At 37.6% G+C, this 17,896-nt stretch overlaps 1 protein-coding gene across 1 annotated transcript in view; it reads left to right on the top strand.

The window, feature by feature from the left end:
* loxl4 (lysyl oxidase-like 4) overlaps nt 1-17,896 on the top strand; it is a 54,530-nt gene that overhangs the window by 5,812 nt on the left and 30,822 nt on the right. Inside the window, exons 2-5 of the mRNA XM_067386969.1 lie at nt 7,737-7,770; nt 10,176-10,491; nt 12,639-12,964; nt 13,235-13,449. Coding sequence (XP_067243070.1) covers nt 10,197-10,491; nt 12,639-12,964; nt 13,235-13,449 — 836 coding nt within the window. The 5' untranslated portion in view covers nt 7,737-7,770; nt 10,176-10,196. The remainder of the gene's footprint in view (nt 1-7,736; nt 7,771-10,175; nt 10,492-12,638; nt 12,965-13,234; nt 13,450-17,896) is intronic.

The raw sequence follows: 17,896 nt of genomic DNA, 5'->3' as shown, positions 1-17,896 counted from the left end.
CACAAAAGTGAGCACACCCCTGAAAATGTCCAAATTGGGCCAAATTAGCCATTTTCTTTCCCTGGTGTCATGTGACTTGTTAGTGTTACAAGGTCTCAGGTATGAATGGGGAGCAGGTGTGTTAAATTGGGTGTTATTCTCTCATACTGGTCACTGGAAGTTCAACATGGCTCCTCATGGCAAAGAACTCTCTGAGGATCTGAAAAAAGAATTGTTGCTCTACATAAAGGTGGCGTAGGCTAAAAGAATATTGCCAATACCCTGAAACTGAGCTGCAGCATGAGGGCCAAGACCATACAGCAGTTTAACAGGACAGGTTCAACTTGGAACAGGCCTCGCCATGGTCGACCAAAGAAGTTGAGTGCACGTGCTCAGCGTCATATCCAGAGGTTGTGTTTGGGAAATATACTTAAGAGTGCTGCCAGCATTGCTGCAGAGGTTGAAGGAGTGTAGTGTCAGCCTATCTGTGCTCAGACCATACGCCACACACTGCATCAAATTGGTCTGCATGGCTGTTGTCCCAGAAGGAAGCCTCTTCTAAAGATGATGCACAAGAAAGCCTGCAAACAGTTTGCTGAAGACAAGAAGGCTAAGGACATGGATTACTGGAACCATGTCCTGTGGTCTGATGAGACCAAGATAAACTTATTTGGTTCAGATGGTGTCAAGCGTGTGTGGTGGCAACCAGGTGAGGTGTACAAAGACAAGTGTGTCTTGCCTACAGTCAAGCATGTTGGTGGGAGTGTCATGATCTGGGGCTGCATGAGTGCTGCCGGCACTGGGGAGCTAAAGTTCATTGAGGGATCCATGAATGAGGGCAGTATTCCAACATGATAACGACCCCAAACACACCTCCAAGACGACCACTGCTAAAAGCTTTTTTGCTAAAAAAGCTGAGGGTAAAGGTGATGGACTGGCCAAGCATTTCTCCAGACCTAAACCCTATTGAGCATCTGTGGGGCATCCTCAAATGGAAGGTGGAGGAGAGCAAGGTCTCTAACATCCACCAGCTCCGTGATGTCGTCATGGAGGAGTGGAAGAGGACTCTGGTGAACTCCATACCCAAGAGGGTTAAGGCAGTGCTGGAAAATAATGGTGGCCACACAAAATATTGACACTTTGGGCCCAATTTGGACATTTTCACTTAGGGGTATACTCACTTTTGTGGCCAGCAGTTTAGACATTAATGGCTGTGTGTTGAGTTATTTTGAGGGGACAGACACTGTTATACAAGCTGTACACTCACTACTTTACATTGTAGCAAAATGTCATTTCTTCAGTGTTGTCACATGAGAAGATATAATAAAAAAATTACAAAAATGGGAGGGCTGTACTCACCTCTGTAAGATACTGTTTATATATAGTTACATTTGTATATTTGTATCATTAGATACATTAGATTATTCAAATAATTTGAAAATCAAATTTAAGTGTAATCTTGCAATGTCTCTCAAAAAAATCCTGTTGTCACTGCCACACAATGAATTCCGAGGTTGGGTAGGAAGAGAACAATCCATCTGTTGTGTCCCTTATTGTCAGCGAAAAGAAGGACTCATTTCAAGGCCGCATTTCAAGGAACCTTCGAATTGAGACAGCCATCGTTGCACCTCGGTGACGCAACTGGCCTTTTAATGTGGCCTTCAAAGGATGCAGCCTCTGAATTGGGATGCAGCTAGAGAGTTAATTTAAGACTAGAAAATACATATTTTGATTTTGAGCACATTTACTGTATCAGTCTTTTGTTATGGACCCCTGAATTTGGCAAATGGGACAATGCACACGGCTGTATTGCGCCATCAGCTCATTTCACAGGGCAGTTTCTCGGCCGTCACAGACGACGTGTTAAAGAGGACATAAGGCTGTGATATTAGAGGTATACTGCCCTGATGAAACCAACTTTTGAGCAAACAGATCTTTATTAATTCATGCGCAATGGGCATAAATATTCTCCTTTTCTTCATAATGGCAGTGACAATTAAGTATAAAGTGAGAGTAGAAATACATAAAGCATATTTGTTTAATTTAATATATTTAATTATTACAGGTTTGTGCAATATTCTGAGATTGCCTTTCCTTTTTTTTTTTTTTTTTCATTTTGAGGAATACTGACTCTGTTTTTGTGCAAGTCAGATGAGTAAATTTTCACATTTAGTCTAGAACAGGGGTGTCCAAACTTGGTCCTGGAGGGCCACTGTCCTGCAGAGTTTAGCTTCAACTAACCACAACACACCTGCCTGGAAGTTTCCAGTATGCCTAAAAACCTTGATTAGCTGCTTCAGGTGTGTTTAATTGGGGTTGGAGCTAAACTCTCTAGAACTACAATACCTCTGCACTTACTCTCAATTTTTCTCAACATGGGGACAGGAGAGATGTCAGTCAATACATGGGAAAACAAAGTAACTTGTGTTACTTGTTTGAAAAAGTAGGCAAAATTGTGCTCTAGTTTTGTCACATCAGCAATATTGTAATTTACCGCTTTGCTCTGAAGTCTGGAAGTACATTTAAAAAACAAACTCAAGTGCTTTATGCTTTATGTTTTGTGAAAACCATGGCAGTATTTTCTCAGACAGTGGTGCCCTTCATGGACGTGCGTGGCCTGCGTTATGAAACTTGCGACTCATGAGAAGAGAGCGAAAACAGGAGGTGACGGTGGGGGTAAACCGGAGGAGGTGCTATAATTTGAAAAGGCAGTTGTTTATTGTTGAAGAGTATGTATTTATTTCATGGCACCGCAAATTGTGGCTAAGGGCAGAGCCGGGTCTCGGTGGGTAATTACAGAGCTTGAGGCAGCGCCCCACCACAGCAGCGTCTCTTAAGAGCCTGTGCTTTCCCTTCACACACACACAGTCAGCGAGGACTTGCCATCTACTTCTATTAAACACACTGCACACACTTGCTGAGGAACCATCATCATGCTGAAGATGCCACCTGTGTTCTCAGCTAATGATGCTTCTACTAGCATTGTATTATTTGTGTTATACTGTAGATGAAGTATGCTAATAGTCAAAGTTTGGATGCAATTGTCTGAACTGTTTGTTTCTCATGGTCTCATAAACATTTTGATTTAAAGTGCTTAGCAGACAAATATACACTAAAATTAAAATGTTTGGGGTTGGTAAGATTTTTAGGTAACTAATGTTTAACTAATTAAACTTATTGTAATGTATTGTAACTAATATGAACTAATTATGAGCAATACATCTTTTAAAGGACTAGTCCACTTTTAAATAAAATTTTCCTGAAGTCCACTATAAGGAGAATAATCCTGGAATGTTTTCATCAAAAACCTTAATTTATTTTCGACTGACGAAAGGAAGACATCAACATCTTGGATGACATGGGGGTGTGTAAATTATCAGGAACATTTTTATTTAAAAGTGGACTAATCCTTATGTACAGTACTCAGTGTAAATGAGTACACCCCCTTTGAAAAATAACATTTTAAACAATATCTCAATGAACACAAAAACAATTCCAAAATGTTGACAAGACTAAGTTTTTTATAACATCTGTTTAACATGAAAGTAAGGTTAATGATATAACTTAGAGAACTAAATGTTCAGTTTTACTCAAATTACGGTGATGCAAAAATGAGTACACCCCACTGAAAGTCTCTGGAGCAAAGCTAAATTTTAGACTCCAAATGTCTAATTTAACAAGAATTCAACCACAGGTGAGTCTAATTATTCATTACACAGGTGTCCCGCAGACAGTTGACTATAAAAGGGTGTTAAAACCCCTTCCCATTTCATGCTGTCAGCAATGGCACCACATGGAAGAGAAATGTCACAAGACCTGAGAAAGAAAATAATTTCTTTACATCAGAAAGGTGAAGGCTACAAGAAGATCAGCAAAACTTTACTTATCAGTCATAATACTGTAGCAAAAGTGGTACAAAAATTAAAAAAATAAAAGATGAAACTGCAACCATCTCACAGAGACGTCCAGGTCGTCCACGGAAGTTAACACCTCGACAGGAGTGTCTTCTGATGAAAAGGGTTGAAGAAAATCGGCATGCAAGTTCACTGCAGTTACCTAAAGAAGTAGAAAGCCAAACTGGGGTGACTATTTCCCAAACTCTAGGTGGGCTTTTTTGTGCCAGGGCCCATGCTGACAAAGATGAAGACTACTGGGACTCTATACTCTGGAGTGATGAGACCAAGATAAATGTTTTTGGTACTGATGTCTTCAAAACTGGCGTCGTAAAGGTGAAGAATACAAAGAAAAATGCATGGTGCCTACAGTGAAACATGGTGGTGGCAGTGTCCTTATGTGGGGCTGCATGAGTGCTGCTGGTGTCGGGAGCTGCATTTCATTGATGGCATCATAAATTCACAGATGTACTGCTCTAATACTGAAAGAGAAGATGCTACCATCACTCCGTGCCCTTGGTCATTGTGCACTTTTCCAACAAGACAATGATCCTAAACACACATCTAAGGCCACTGTTGGATTTCTGAAGAAGAACAGGGTGAAAGTGATTCAGTGGCTCCTGATCTGAACCCAATCAAACACCTACAGTATGGGGAATTCTGAAGAGACAAGTTGAGCATCACTCTCCATCCAGCATCCAGTCTCTAAAAGAGCTCATTCTTGAAGAATGGAACAAGATAGATGCTGCAAAATTTCGCCAACTTGTTCATTCCATGCCTAGAAGACTTGGTGCTGTCATTAAAAATCATGGAGGCCATACAAAGTACTAGATGTAGTAGTTTTTGTTGTGGGGTGTACTCATTTTTGCATCACCCTAATTTGAGTAAAACTGAAAAATGTGTAATCTAAGTTATATTATTAACCTTACTTTCATGTTATAAGTTAAACAGATGTTATATTAAACTTAGTCTTGTCAACATTTTGGAAATTGTTTTTGTGTTCATTGTTTAAAATTTTACTTTTCAAAGGGGGTGTACTCATTTATGCTGAGCTCTGTATTTACTAAACCGTTATCATTAGTTAATGAAAATACAGGCATTCATTGTTTGTTCATGTTAGTTCACAGTGCATTAACTAACGTTAACAAGATTTTAATAATGTATTAGTAAATGTTGAAATTAACAAGATTAATAAATGCTGTATAAGTGCAGTTCATTATTAGTTCATGTTAAAGGGTTAGTTCACCCAAAAATGAAAATTTATTACTCACCCTCATGTCGTTCCACACCTGTAAGACCTTCGTTCATCTTCGGAACACAAATTAAGATATTTTTGATGAAATCCGATGGCTCAGTGAGGCCTCTATAGACAGCAATGTCACCGAACCTCTCAAGAATCAGAAAGCTACTGAAAACATATTTAAAACAGTTCATGTGACTACAGTGGTTCTACCTTAATATTATAAAGTGACAAGAATACTTTTTGTGTGGCAAAAAACAAAAAAATGACTTTCTTACAATATTGAGCGATGGCCGATTTCAAAACACTGCTTCGAATTTTTACAAATCTTTTGTTTCGAATCAGTGGTTAGGAGCGCCAAAGTCACGTGATTTCAGTAGTTTGACAGTTTGATATGTGATCCGAACCACTGATTCGAAACAAAAGATTTGAAGAAGTTTCGAAGCAGTGTTTTGAAATCGGTCATCACCAGATAGTTGAAAAGTCATTATTTAGTTTTTTTTTTTGGCGCACAAATTATATACGCACTCTCAGAAAAAAAGGTACAAATAATTTGTGTTCCGAAGATGAACAAAGGTCTTACGGGTGTGGAACGACACGCGGGTGAGTAATTAATGACATAATTTTCATTTTTGGTTGAACTAACTCTTTAACTAATTATATATAATTGCAACTGTTTCTCCTAACTGCAAATTTATATCTCCCAGTTGCGACTTTGTAACTCACAATGTAGCTCTTTATTTTGTTAATGCGTTAGAAGTCGACTGAGTGAATGCTGAGTGAGTACAGCTATAATATACTGTAGGTCAAGGTTGGCGACTTAGAAAACTAAAATATAGTTACGTTTTTTTAATCATTACATAATTCAGTTTGTGTTATTTCATAGTTTTTATGACTTTAACATTATTATAAAATGTGGAAAAACAGTAATAACAAGGAATAAGTAGGTGTGTCCACACTTTTGGCTGCCAGTGTATGTCACGTATGCCACCCATGAGTCACATATAATGTATATGTATATAGGTAGAAATAGCAATCTTGTTGATTTGAGGTGTTGGATGTATATTTTTGGCTCTTTTTCTCTCTCTTTTGGTCATTTGGTGAGATTTCTCTTTGATTAGCTGCACCCCCCAACCCCCTCCCCCCCTCCTTCCTGTCTTGGTTTACCCAGTGGGAAGGACCTGCATTCAAGCACACAGTCACACCAACTTTGGCACAGAAACAACTAAATTGCTAGTTTTCAATTGACAGCGAATGTGAACAGAGGTTAGGTAATTAAGGAAATTGTTAAATATTTTCTCAAGATGGTAGGGCATTTTTCCGTCCGGGCGTTTTAAAATTCCTCCTGTTTGTTTCTAAATCTGGGCATGGAAGTTACGGTAATTGTTGCTGAGGTGCAGCCCACCTTGCACACAGTTATGGATGTGATTTGCTAGAAATATGCATGTGAATCTAAAACGGTCCTTTTGAGGTTTCTTAAAACTGAAATACACTATCAACAGAACATGGTAATTTGGTCACAGTCTTTTCTCTCATAAAGCACACAGACATGTAAACATTTAAAGTATGAACAAATAAAAACAAGTAGCTGTCCAGCACTGTCTGTTTTATCTATAGAGTGACCAAACGAAGTGAATGAGGTGAAAATGAGTCTTGAGATATTTAAGACAATCCTTACTTTGGTTTAAAGAGAGGGATGTCTTGCTTTTTTGGGAGTGAGGTTTGTGGTCACCTCACTGAAGAAACATCTATGTGGTTATGCAGCTTCTTTTAGTTACTTGGAATTGTGACATATGGAGTTATTCAGGATTCAAGATCTTCCTGTGGCTTTGTGTTTCAAAGTTGGCCATAAGAAGTTCTGATTTAAGATACGTTACTTAAAACCCTTTGTTAACCCTTAAAAGTAAATTGTTTGCATTTGACTTTTTTTTTTTAATGAAAGAATAACTGAATGAAGTTCAGATGAGTCTCCTTGATCTAAAAAGCAACATGTATATTCACTATAACAAACATAACTGCTATAGTCAAATAATTACAAATGCCTGGTTTATTTACTATGATAAATGAGTTTAGTATATCATGAATTATTTAGAAGAATTAGATGATCACACACACACACACACACACACACACACACACACACACACACACACACACACACACACACACACACACACACACACACACACACACACACACACACACACACACACACACACACACATATATATATATATATATGCACTCTCCGAAAAAAAGGTACAAAAGCTGTCACTGGGGTGGTACACTTTTGTATCTAAAGAGTGGATATAAGTACCTCCACGATACATATTGGTACCAAAAGTGTACATATTTGCACATAAATAGTACACATTGTATTGGTCATACATATCTGTACTGTATAATATTTAGTGCAGATATACTACAAAGCAAACAACTGCTGAAAAATTCACAATTCTGCTGGAGAGGCATTGATGTGAAACACGTTTAGATAAAGATGCAGACATCTGTGGGAGGGATGTAGAAGTGATGGAGGGAGAGAGAGAGAGAGAGAGAGAGAGAGAGAGGGGGAGGAGAGGGACAGAGTGTATGTTCAACTCTCTCTTTCATTCATTTTCCTCCAGTCCGTGACTGACGTGACTTACGTGTGGCTGCCAGGTGAGTAAAATTTGACTTAACTCTTTGGTGCTTTTGCTTGGGCTCCTAATGATGTGATTGAATATGTGTTCTCCATCTCTCTCTTCCTCTTCTCTTAGTGCATGCTTTATGTCATAGTAGGTTTTATTTATTGATTCATAAATTAAGCCCATGAATTCTGGCCACTTACTGGAATGAGGTTGAAATATGTATATACACTATCTATTTGTATCTAATTATGTGTCTCCATATAGAGATGGAGAAATAATAGCTTATTATTCCTGTTTTTTTTTTTGTTTTTTGTTTTTTTTTTGGGATACTTATATAATTATGTTGCTACCTAGGCCTACATAGATAAGTTTCCTGTTATCATACCTCTAACTTTTAGTTTATCCATCACATACTATAATGCAACATGCACAAATCTGTTGGGTGAACCTCACAAAACCTGTTAAGACCATTTCTGGGTCATAATTAACTCCAAAGTGAAAAGAAAGAAATCAGAAATAATATTTAGGATATTAAAGGTATGCCCCAATTCACATACTTATGCACTATTTTATGACATTTTTTAGTATGATGTACTTAATTAACCGAAAAAAACAAAGGGTGGAATGTTGGATGCTTCATGCACTCAATTCTCACAGCTTTAGTTATGTAGTGGAGGGGCTATCAGACTCTGACATTGATTGACAAAATAACCTTATACAATTCATAGATACCATAGTTGAGTGAATAATGCTGCCTTCACTTGTTATTGGAAATTTCGGACCCACTTTATATTAAGTGGCCTTAACTACTATGTACTTGCATTTAAATTAATCATTTGATACAATGCATTTATTGTGTACATACATGTTTTTACATTGTACTTATATTTGAAAAATACCTTCATGTAATTACATCAATAATTAATTTCTGTAATTATTTATAATTACACTGAAAAACATTTATAATTACACTGTTGACCCATCCCTTAACCCTTACCCCTACCCTTAAACCTACCCATACCACCAAAGCTTTCTCTAACCTTACCCGTACCCCACCTCAATAGCTGAAAATGTGTTTTGCAATTCAATATGAACCCAATAAGTACATTGTACTTATTTTTTGATGCAAGTACATAGTAGTTAAGGCCACTTAATATTAAGTGCGATATTTCTTACTTCCCACTTCTAAAGTTGTGATTAAAAGGAAACCAGGTTTATTCTTGCCTGTTTATTGGGAAAATCGTATTAAAGCCAAAATTTCGGTCAAATACAGGCAATTTTCGCTGTGTATGAAACATACAATATGCTTCAAATGGTTATTCATATATGTAAATATGCACAACTTCAACAACAATACAAGGCGATGTAGCTGTTTTTAAATAAACTAATAAAGAATACCGGTCACAGCAGCAAACGCTCTCCCCTCCGCCATGTTTAAAGATTATGGCCCGCCCAACTCTGGAACTTGGGTATCAACATGATCTCTGAACTTTCCAGTGGTAAATACGAATTGAGAGGGCATTAATGTCCAATTTTTAACTAGAAAACACATATTTATGATAACTATAATAGCATGTGAAGGCAGCATATGTACATAGTGTGTAAGTGCATAGTGTATATTGCGTGATTTGGAAAGCAACTTAAGATTTAAAAAAAAAAAATTAAATAAAATGTTTTTTATTTGATTAGATTAGTTGCCATAATGCAAAACAAAATTAGATTTATTTTCTTTATGCAAAATATAATTTGTAGGGCTGCGCGATTTTTCGCGATTAAAAAGCACATGATTTTTTTTAGATTATTTTATGCGCAGCTTGTCAGAGCTGTACGGCTCTGTGATCAGTAGTAAATGCTTCTCCATCTGAAAGCCAGAGGGCGCTCTTGCGCAGAAACTCTAAACATGCCCTGCCACAGAAGTAGATAACATAAATCTTATCGCTGTAGCTGAATAGACAGAAGATTGAAACACTTTGATTGATTAAACATGACTAATAAACACACGACTGCCTTATTCTGTGTAAGAAGCCACATGATCTCACAGAACGATGGTCATCTGTCGTATCGTGAAATAAATCGTGTACCCCTAATAATTTGTGACATTTTTCTTTTGATGTTGAAATGAAATGTGGCCCTGTTAGACTTTGTTAGTCTTTCCCAGATTATCTTGTTAATAGAGTTGTTTACTGTTCTGCTATTTTTAAACCTTCCCATTAAAAATCACTTTTGCAAAATATGTCTAAAAAAAGACTTAAGTCATATCAGTAGCTTTTGATTTTATTTTACATGTAGTGGTTCACCTCTTGGAGGCAGCCATGTTGAGATCACATGATCAGTCGAGTACTACTCAATCAATCTCTGTCACTTACTTCTAAATTACTGTTAATTTCATTTAGTAGTTGATTTAGTAACAAGGACCCCTGTTGTTTTCTATTCCAGAAGCCTCACCTGTGTGAAATCATGATTCGGGCCACCTGTCCCTTGTATGTTCTTCTCTTCGCGCTCCTCTTTTTGTGCACAGATGCACGTCCCGAATCGCCCGGCCGGTCAAGGCGTGCTCCTGCTGCCAAAGTGCGACTGGCAGGTCTCGGCCACAGAGAAAACGAGGGACGAGTTGAAGTCCTGCACAATGGGACGTGGGGCACCGTTTGCGATGACGAGGTCGACATTAAACTGGCCAATGTGGTTTGCAGGGAACTGGGTTTCCAAAGTGGCATAACATGGGCGCACAGTGCCAAGTACGGAGAGGGAGAGGGTGAGTGAATTTCTCCTCTAACCACTTAGCATTCCTAAAGTCTCTTTTGAAAGGGAACGCTAACAGGTTAAAAGATATGCACTGTGGGTAATTAATCTCTTTTGACTCAAAAATTAAGATTCTGTCATCATTTACTCACCTTCATTGTTGTCCCAAACCTGTATGACTTTCTTTATTTGGTAGATGTTTAGCAGAATGTCAGTTCTGCTCTTTTCCATACAATAAAAATTAATGATGACCAATAGCCGTCATGCTCCAAATTTGAGTTTTTGGGTTAATTATCCCTTTAAGTATTTAAGACAGTTGCTGTCTGAATAGCTGAGGTTTAAGAGTTTTAATCTCTGTTATTTTCACATTTAACTGTGGATTATGTGAAAGACTTGAGTTGAGCGCAATTGTGTATGAGGCGTATTGCTGTTTTAAATAGCTGTTTCTCACTAGTGCAAGTGCACAGAGCTACTGTTCTTTACATCGCCCAAATCGCTCCCTGTAATTTCACTTTAAGGCAGCTATAAAGACAGCCACTAACCCAAAGCATGTATAACACTTAGTTGGCAAGACAACACTGTCATTAAAACTAAAACAAACCCTTCAGACAGCTGCACCAGAGCTCTTTTGTAATGCTTTTGATGGTGACACTTCTTTCCCATATTAAAGAAGTATTGTGTACATGAAGTCTGCAGACTTTTGCTGTATACTTATATTTTATGTACCATTTCTTAAAAAAAAATATTTTATGACAATAATAGAGCTATTGGTAGTGTTTTCCTTGAAAGTAGTTCACTCAATAATTGTCATTATTTACTCATCCTCATGTCATTCCAAACCTTTCTTCTGAACACAAAAGAAGCTTTAATACTGATTGCTTTTTTTTAAAGTCATTTACAATGATTTGAGACTGAAGCTTTAAACTAAAAAATGTCAAAAGCACCATGAATGTCTTACAAAAGTGGTCCATGCAACTTGTGCATTGTATTTCAAGTCTTCCAAACAGATACGATAACTTTATGTGATGAACAGACCAAAACTGAAGTCATTACTCATTGATGTTCTCCTTGAATGTTAATCAACTCGAGAATCATATAAGTCTGATACTAAAACTAATGATTCAGACCAGTTTTGAACTGGATCGACTGATTCACTGGAAATATTTGATCTTGATTTGAAATATCAGGGTTTCTAGTGAATAACGACTTAAATTTTGATCTGTTCATAACACAAAACATAAAACAAATGACTTAAGAAGACTTGTAATATATGAGTTGTATAGACTAAAATTTAACAATTCGCCTTTTATATTGAAGCGAGACAGTTATTCAGGCTTGGAACAACATAGTTTCTTTTTTGGGTGAACTGTTCCTTTAAAGTGCCCATATTATTCCTATTTTTGTTTTTGAGGTCTCATATAATGGGTTTACATGCATCCAAGGTAAAAAAAAAAAAAATTCTTTATATTTCTCCTATAATATACAGAACATTGCAGCATCACCTTTTTTCCTCACAGTGTCTAAAATGCTTCAATCAAGAATTCAGTCACTCTAAACCCCTCCTTTCCTAGATCCTACTCTACTCTGATTGGTCAACCACTTACAGCGTGCGTCGGAAACAAAACGGTCATTACCATACAATAATAACAGAAGTTATGGCATTGGTTTTACATTAACAATTCAAGTCCTCATCCTTTGAAAGTGCAGGCAAAGAGTATTTGCTTTTGTAGTGCAGAAAACAGCGTCTTCTCGACATGTTGACAACACAAACCAACTTTTCCAGGCTTCAGCTACAAACTACAGTTTTTGAGGGCAGGGCAAAGTAGATATTGTTCGCAACAGCCAATGAGGACCATAGGCTGGCATTATGCTAATTTGTTACAGACTTGCATAGGTTTGAGCAGGAAGTAAGACCAAAATTACTGATGACTCATTTCAGGCAGTTCAGAATCAGTTCATTCTATCAGGAGAAAATAACTCAATTTGTCGTGCACTTTGATCTTTGAAACTTTACAAGACATTTTACATTCACAACCAGCTATATTGCACACTACATGAATGGTAATAACTGAAAATGCATAATATGGGCTCTTTAAGACAAAAAACTAATGTTTTATTCATCTAGTCTAGTGCTTTTGTAACCTGTAACATCTGCCACAGGCCCCATTTGGATGGATAACGTGAGGTGTGAAGGAACAGAGAAAACTCTGAAAGACTGCAAGTCGAACGGGTGGGGTGTTCATGACTGCAAACACTCTGAGGATCTCGGGGTGGTCTGTAGTCCAGAAAGAAGGCTGGACCAAGTGCATCCTGGAGTCACCAGAAGAGGGCACACCATCGCTCTCAGACCAAACGCAGTCACCTCGAACCGTTGGCAGGACATTTACTCCAGTTCGAGGACACCTGCACATCTCAGGCAAGGCAATGGACACTCCCAGGATCATACCAGATGGGATCAATTCTCCAGACAGCAGTTCCATAATCCGGTAAACAGAGATTGCAGTAGATCTGAAATGTTTATGGTTAACCCGGTGTTAACTAGGTTTTTACCAACCTAACTCGAAATATAGTGTACTAGTTGCAATTGAGCACCTTTTTAATACTTTTATAGACCATTTCTGCCATTTTTACACATGACACATACAAAGAACGCAGGCTTTTGATCAATATGAGGGTAAATAATGATTTTTCATTGTTGGGCAAACTATTCCCATTGCAGGTATGTTCATGAGAAAATGTTTTCAATCTTCCTCTAGTCTGCCAGTAGGGTGAAGATTGAGGAAGTCCGTCTCAAGCCAGTCTTGATGGTTACAAAGAGGCGCACTCTTGTCACGGAGGGTGTGGTGGAAGTAAAGCATGCTGGGAGATGGAGACAGGTGTGTGATAAAGGCTGGAGTCTGAATAGCAGCAGAGTTGTGTGTGGGATGCTTGGCTTTCCTGATGCGGAGCAGCCCAACATGAACACCTACAAGTGAGTCCTGCACTTCTAATGAAAAATACACTGGCATTAGTCTCTGTGGTTTTGGTCCTGAGATAATTAGTATTATATTAAAACCCAACATTTAGTGCTAATTCACTGTTATTGGATGATGTTAGTTTTGTAAATTTCATTATGTTAGTACAGGGTTTCCCAGACTTTTGACTAACAACATAAAATCTGGTCCAGACTGCAGCATATTCTGGCCAAAAACTGCCCACTTGGTCAGGAAAAGGCTGTCTGGCTCACATGTAGCTGAACTGTAGCAGCCAGCAACAGTTTTATTTTTACATGCTGTTTAAGTAAGGGTCTGTTATGTTTTTGAATGTTTTTGAAGTCTCTTCTGCTCAGCAATGCTGCATTTATTTGATAAATACAATAACAAGAGTGATATTGTGAAATATTATTACAATTTAATATGTAATTTATTCCTGTGATGCAAAGCTGAATTTACTCTAGTCTTCAGTGTCACATGATCCTTCAGAAATCATTCTAAGAGATTTATTTGATTGTTTTCAGGGTTCTTTGATGAGTAGAAAGTTCAAAAGAACAGCATTTATCTGAAATCTTTACTGTCACTTTTGATCAATTAAATGCATCATTGCTGAATAAAAATATTTGATATATACAGTGCTCAGTGTAAATGAGTACACCCCCTTTGAAAAGTAACATTTTAAACAATCTAAATGAACACAAAAACAATTTCCAAATTGTTGAAAAGACTTGTATAACAGTTTAATATAACATCTGTTTAAGTTATAACATGAAAGTAAGGTTAATAATTGTAAGGTTAATACGTTTTACTCAGATTAGGGTGATGCAAAAATGAGTACACTCCACTGAAAGACTACAAATGTAGTCTAATTTAACAAGAATTCAACCACAGGTGAGTCTAATTATTCATTACACAGGTGTCCAGCAGAGAGTTGACTATAAAAGGGTGTTAAAACCCCTTCCCATTTCATGCTGTCAGCAATGGCACCACATGGAAGAGAAATGTCACAAGAAAATGATTTCTTTACATTAGAAAGGTGAAGGCTACAGAGAAGATCAGCAAAGCTTTACTTATTAGTCAGAATACTGTAGCAAAAGCTACAAAAGCAAAAATTGAAAAAAGACGGAAAAGCAACCATCTCACAGAGACGTCGAGGTCGTCCACGGAAGTTAACACTTCGACAGGAGCATCTGATGAGAAGGGTTGAAGAAAATCGGCATGAAAGTTCACTGCAGTTATCTAAAGAAGTAGAAAGCCAAACTGGGGTGACTATTTCCCATGACACAATACGGTGTATGTATGGCATGCATGGGTGCTGTCCACGTAAGAAGCCCCTCCTAAAGCCCAGGCACAAAAAAGCCCGCCTAGAGTTTGCCAGGGCCCATGCTGACAAAGATGAAGACTACTGGGACTCTGGAGTGATGAGACCAAGATAAATGTTTTTGGAAATGATGGCTTCAAAACTGTATGGTGTCGTAAAGGTGAGGAATACAAAGAAAAATGCATGGTGCCTACAGTGAAACATGGTGGTGTCAGTGTCCTTATGTGGGGCTGCATGAGTGCTGCTGGTGTCGGGAGCTGCATTTCATTGATGGCATCATGAATTCACAATTGTACTGCTCTATACTGAAAGAGAAGATGCTACCATCAATTCGTGCCTTTGGTCGTCGTGCACTTTTCCAACATGACAATGATCCTAAACACACATCTTATCCCACTGTTGGATTTCTGAAGAAGAACTGGGTGAAAGTGATTCAGTGGCTCCTGATCTGAACCCAATCGAACACCTGTGGGGAATTCTGAAGAGACAAGTTGAGCATCACTCTCCATCCAGCATCCAGTCTCTAAAAGAGCTCATTCTTGAAGAATGGAAAAAGATAGATGTTGCAAAATGTCGCCAACTTGTTCATTCTATGCCTAGAAGACTTGGTGCTGTCATTAAAAATCATGGAGGCCATACAAAATACTAGATGTAGTAGTTTTTGTTGTGGGGTGTACTCATTTTTGCATCACCCTAATTTGAGTAAAACTGAAAAATGTGTAATCTAAGTTATATTATTAACCTTACTTTCATGTTATAAGTTAAACAGATGTTATATTAAACTCAGTCTTGTCAACATTTTGGAAATTGTTTTTGTGTTCATTGAGATATTATTTAAAATGTTACTTTTCAAAGGGGATACTCATTTTCGCTGAGCACTAATATATATATATATATATATAATTATATACAGCTATGGAAAGATTTAAGAGACCACTCCAAGTTCAGAAATCAATGTTAAGTGGTCCATAGCTGAATATATACATGAAAAAGATACTGAATATTACTGATACTTAATTATTTCAATGTCAATTTCAGTGTAATTTAAGGAAAAATATAGAGACTGGTACCTGTTCTTCAAGGGATCCTATCTTTTTTCCCCCTTGTTTTGTTTGTTTTGGATTTGCTATGTTTGTTGGACCACACAGGATGTAGTAAGGATCATATTGTATGTATAAAAAGTTCATTTCTAAGCACAGAAAGATGTTTGTCTCTGCATGTAGTGGAAAGTGAAAGATTCACCTCCTCTGTTGGTTGGAATAGCACGTCTGTTTCCCTTATCTCTGTTCCCCAGGCACCTTTCACAAACCTGAGCACTTAAGCAATGATTAAAAGATCTTTCAAAGGTACTGATGCTATCTGGACCCCAGTGTTACTAAAATGAACGGTCTGTTCTGAACTCTTAGATTTAAGTAAGAAGTCTAATATTCCTGCTGATTGTTACTGGAAAGGGACATCAGTTTAAAGCCTTCAAAGTGTCTGTTGTTGGAGAAAGAGTTTCAGGTTTATTTAATGATTTTATTGACATCGTCACCCTTGACTTTCTCCTGCCTCCTCACAGAATGGTTCTCTAAACAGTATTCCCTGCCAAGCTGTACTGTCACAGCTTTGTCTTTATTAGTCAGCTCTTTTAATTATGTAAAGAGCAGATTACTGTTGGGAGTTTCTGGGCTGTATTTCACCTTTAGCTCTTATTCTAAAAGGGCATTTATTCAGGTTGTGTTCAGAGCTCTATCTCTGTATACAGTACACATAACAATGATGGTACAGTGAATGCAAGTCTACTGGAGCTAGATGCCTACATACAGGATACATTATATGCATACTTAGAGATCTTTTAGAGAGCAAAAATACAGAATCAGAGATGACAAGTTTTATTACTGCTCTTTTTAAAAAAAAATCATGTGCTCATGTTTGTTGTCTTTACCTACCTACATATCTACCTATCAACATACCTACCTTTTTACCAGCCTACTTATCCACCCTATCTAAAGTATTTATCTGCCTTATTACTTATGTTCTTCTCCTGCTAGCTACTAACCCAATTACCTACCCATCTGTTTACCTATCTTTTTACCATTCTAGTATTAGTTTACTATCCTTGTCCCTATCTCACCTACTTAGTCAACCCATTTATTCACCTACTTGCCTAGTTGCCAACCTATCTTTTTACCTTCCTGCCCCTAACAACTTACTATTTTAAAACTACTTTACCTTTCCACATATCTACCAATCTACTTGCTGTACTTAGACATATATAGAATTGACCTACTGTACCTTCCTCTTTATTTTCTTCCCCTCCTACCTGCCTGCTTGGATAACTACCTATCATTTACCCAATTGCCCACATTACCTTCCTTCCTACTTACCTACCTACCTACCTACCTACTTACCTTTTTTCCTTAACTTGACAGTATCTATCTGCCTGCCTACTTATTTTCTACCTAATGATTTATCTACCTACTGTACCTATCAATCTTTTTACCATCTTAGTTATCTACTTACCTTGCCAGTTGTGGCCTAATGGTTAGAAAGTTGGACTTGTAACGTGACAGTTGCGGGTTCGATTCTCAATACCGGCATGAAATGATTGAGGTTCAGTAATGTTGTTCACTACTCACTACTCCTAAAGTGTGCACTAATATGGATGGTTTAAATGCAGAGGACAAATTCCAAGTATGGGTTACCATACTTGGCATTCACATGTCACTTTTTCACTTTACTTAGTCAACTACCTTCTTACCTACAAATCTACCTATTTTTTTGCCTCCTACCTACCTACCTACCTACCTACATTTTTACCTGCCTTTTCTACCTTCCTACAGATAATTCCTTACAGTTAACCTTTTCGGTTAATTACTTATCATTTACGTAATTTCTACATACTGTAGCCAAACTTTTTACCCAAACAACTTCTCCACCTATCCACCATATCTACAGTATTTGCCTACCTCCCTACTTATTTTCTTCCGCTCGTCCCTACCTACTAATCTTCTTATTGTGTAGCACAAGCACATTTTTATTCCATGAACTCGCTGAGCAGTAAATCCATCTAACTCTGAGGAGGTTAATAATATGGTTAGAAATAGTAAGCCCAACAGTTACTACCTGTTGTTCTCATTCAT

The sequence above is a fragment of the Chanodichthys erythropterus genome, chromosome 5, assembly GCF_024489055.1.
Source record: "Chanodichthys erythropterus isolate Z2021 chromosome 5, ASM2448905v1, whole genome shotgun sequence".
NCBI lineage: Eukaryota > Metazoa > Chordata > Actinopteri > Cypriniformes > Xenocyprididae > Chanodichthys > Chanodichthys erythropterus.
Note: the sequence above shows the minus strand (reverse complement) of the source record. Positions and strands in the feature narration are given on the sequence as shown.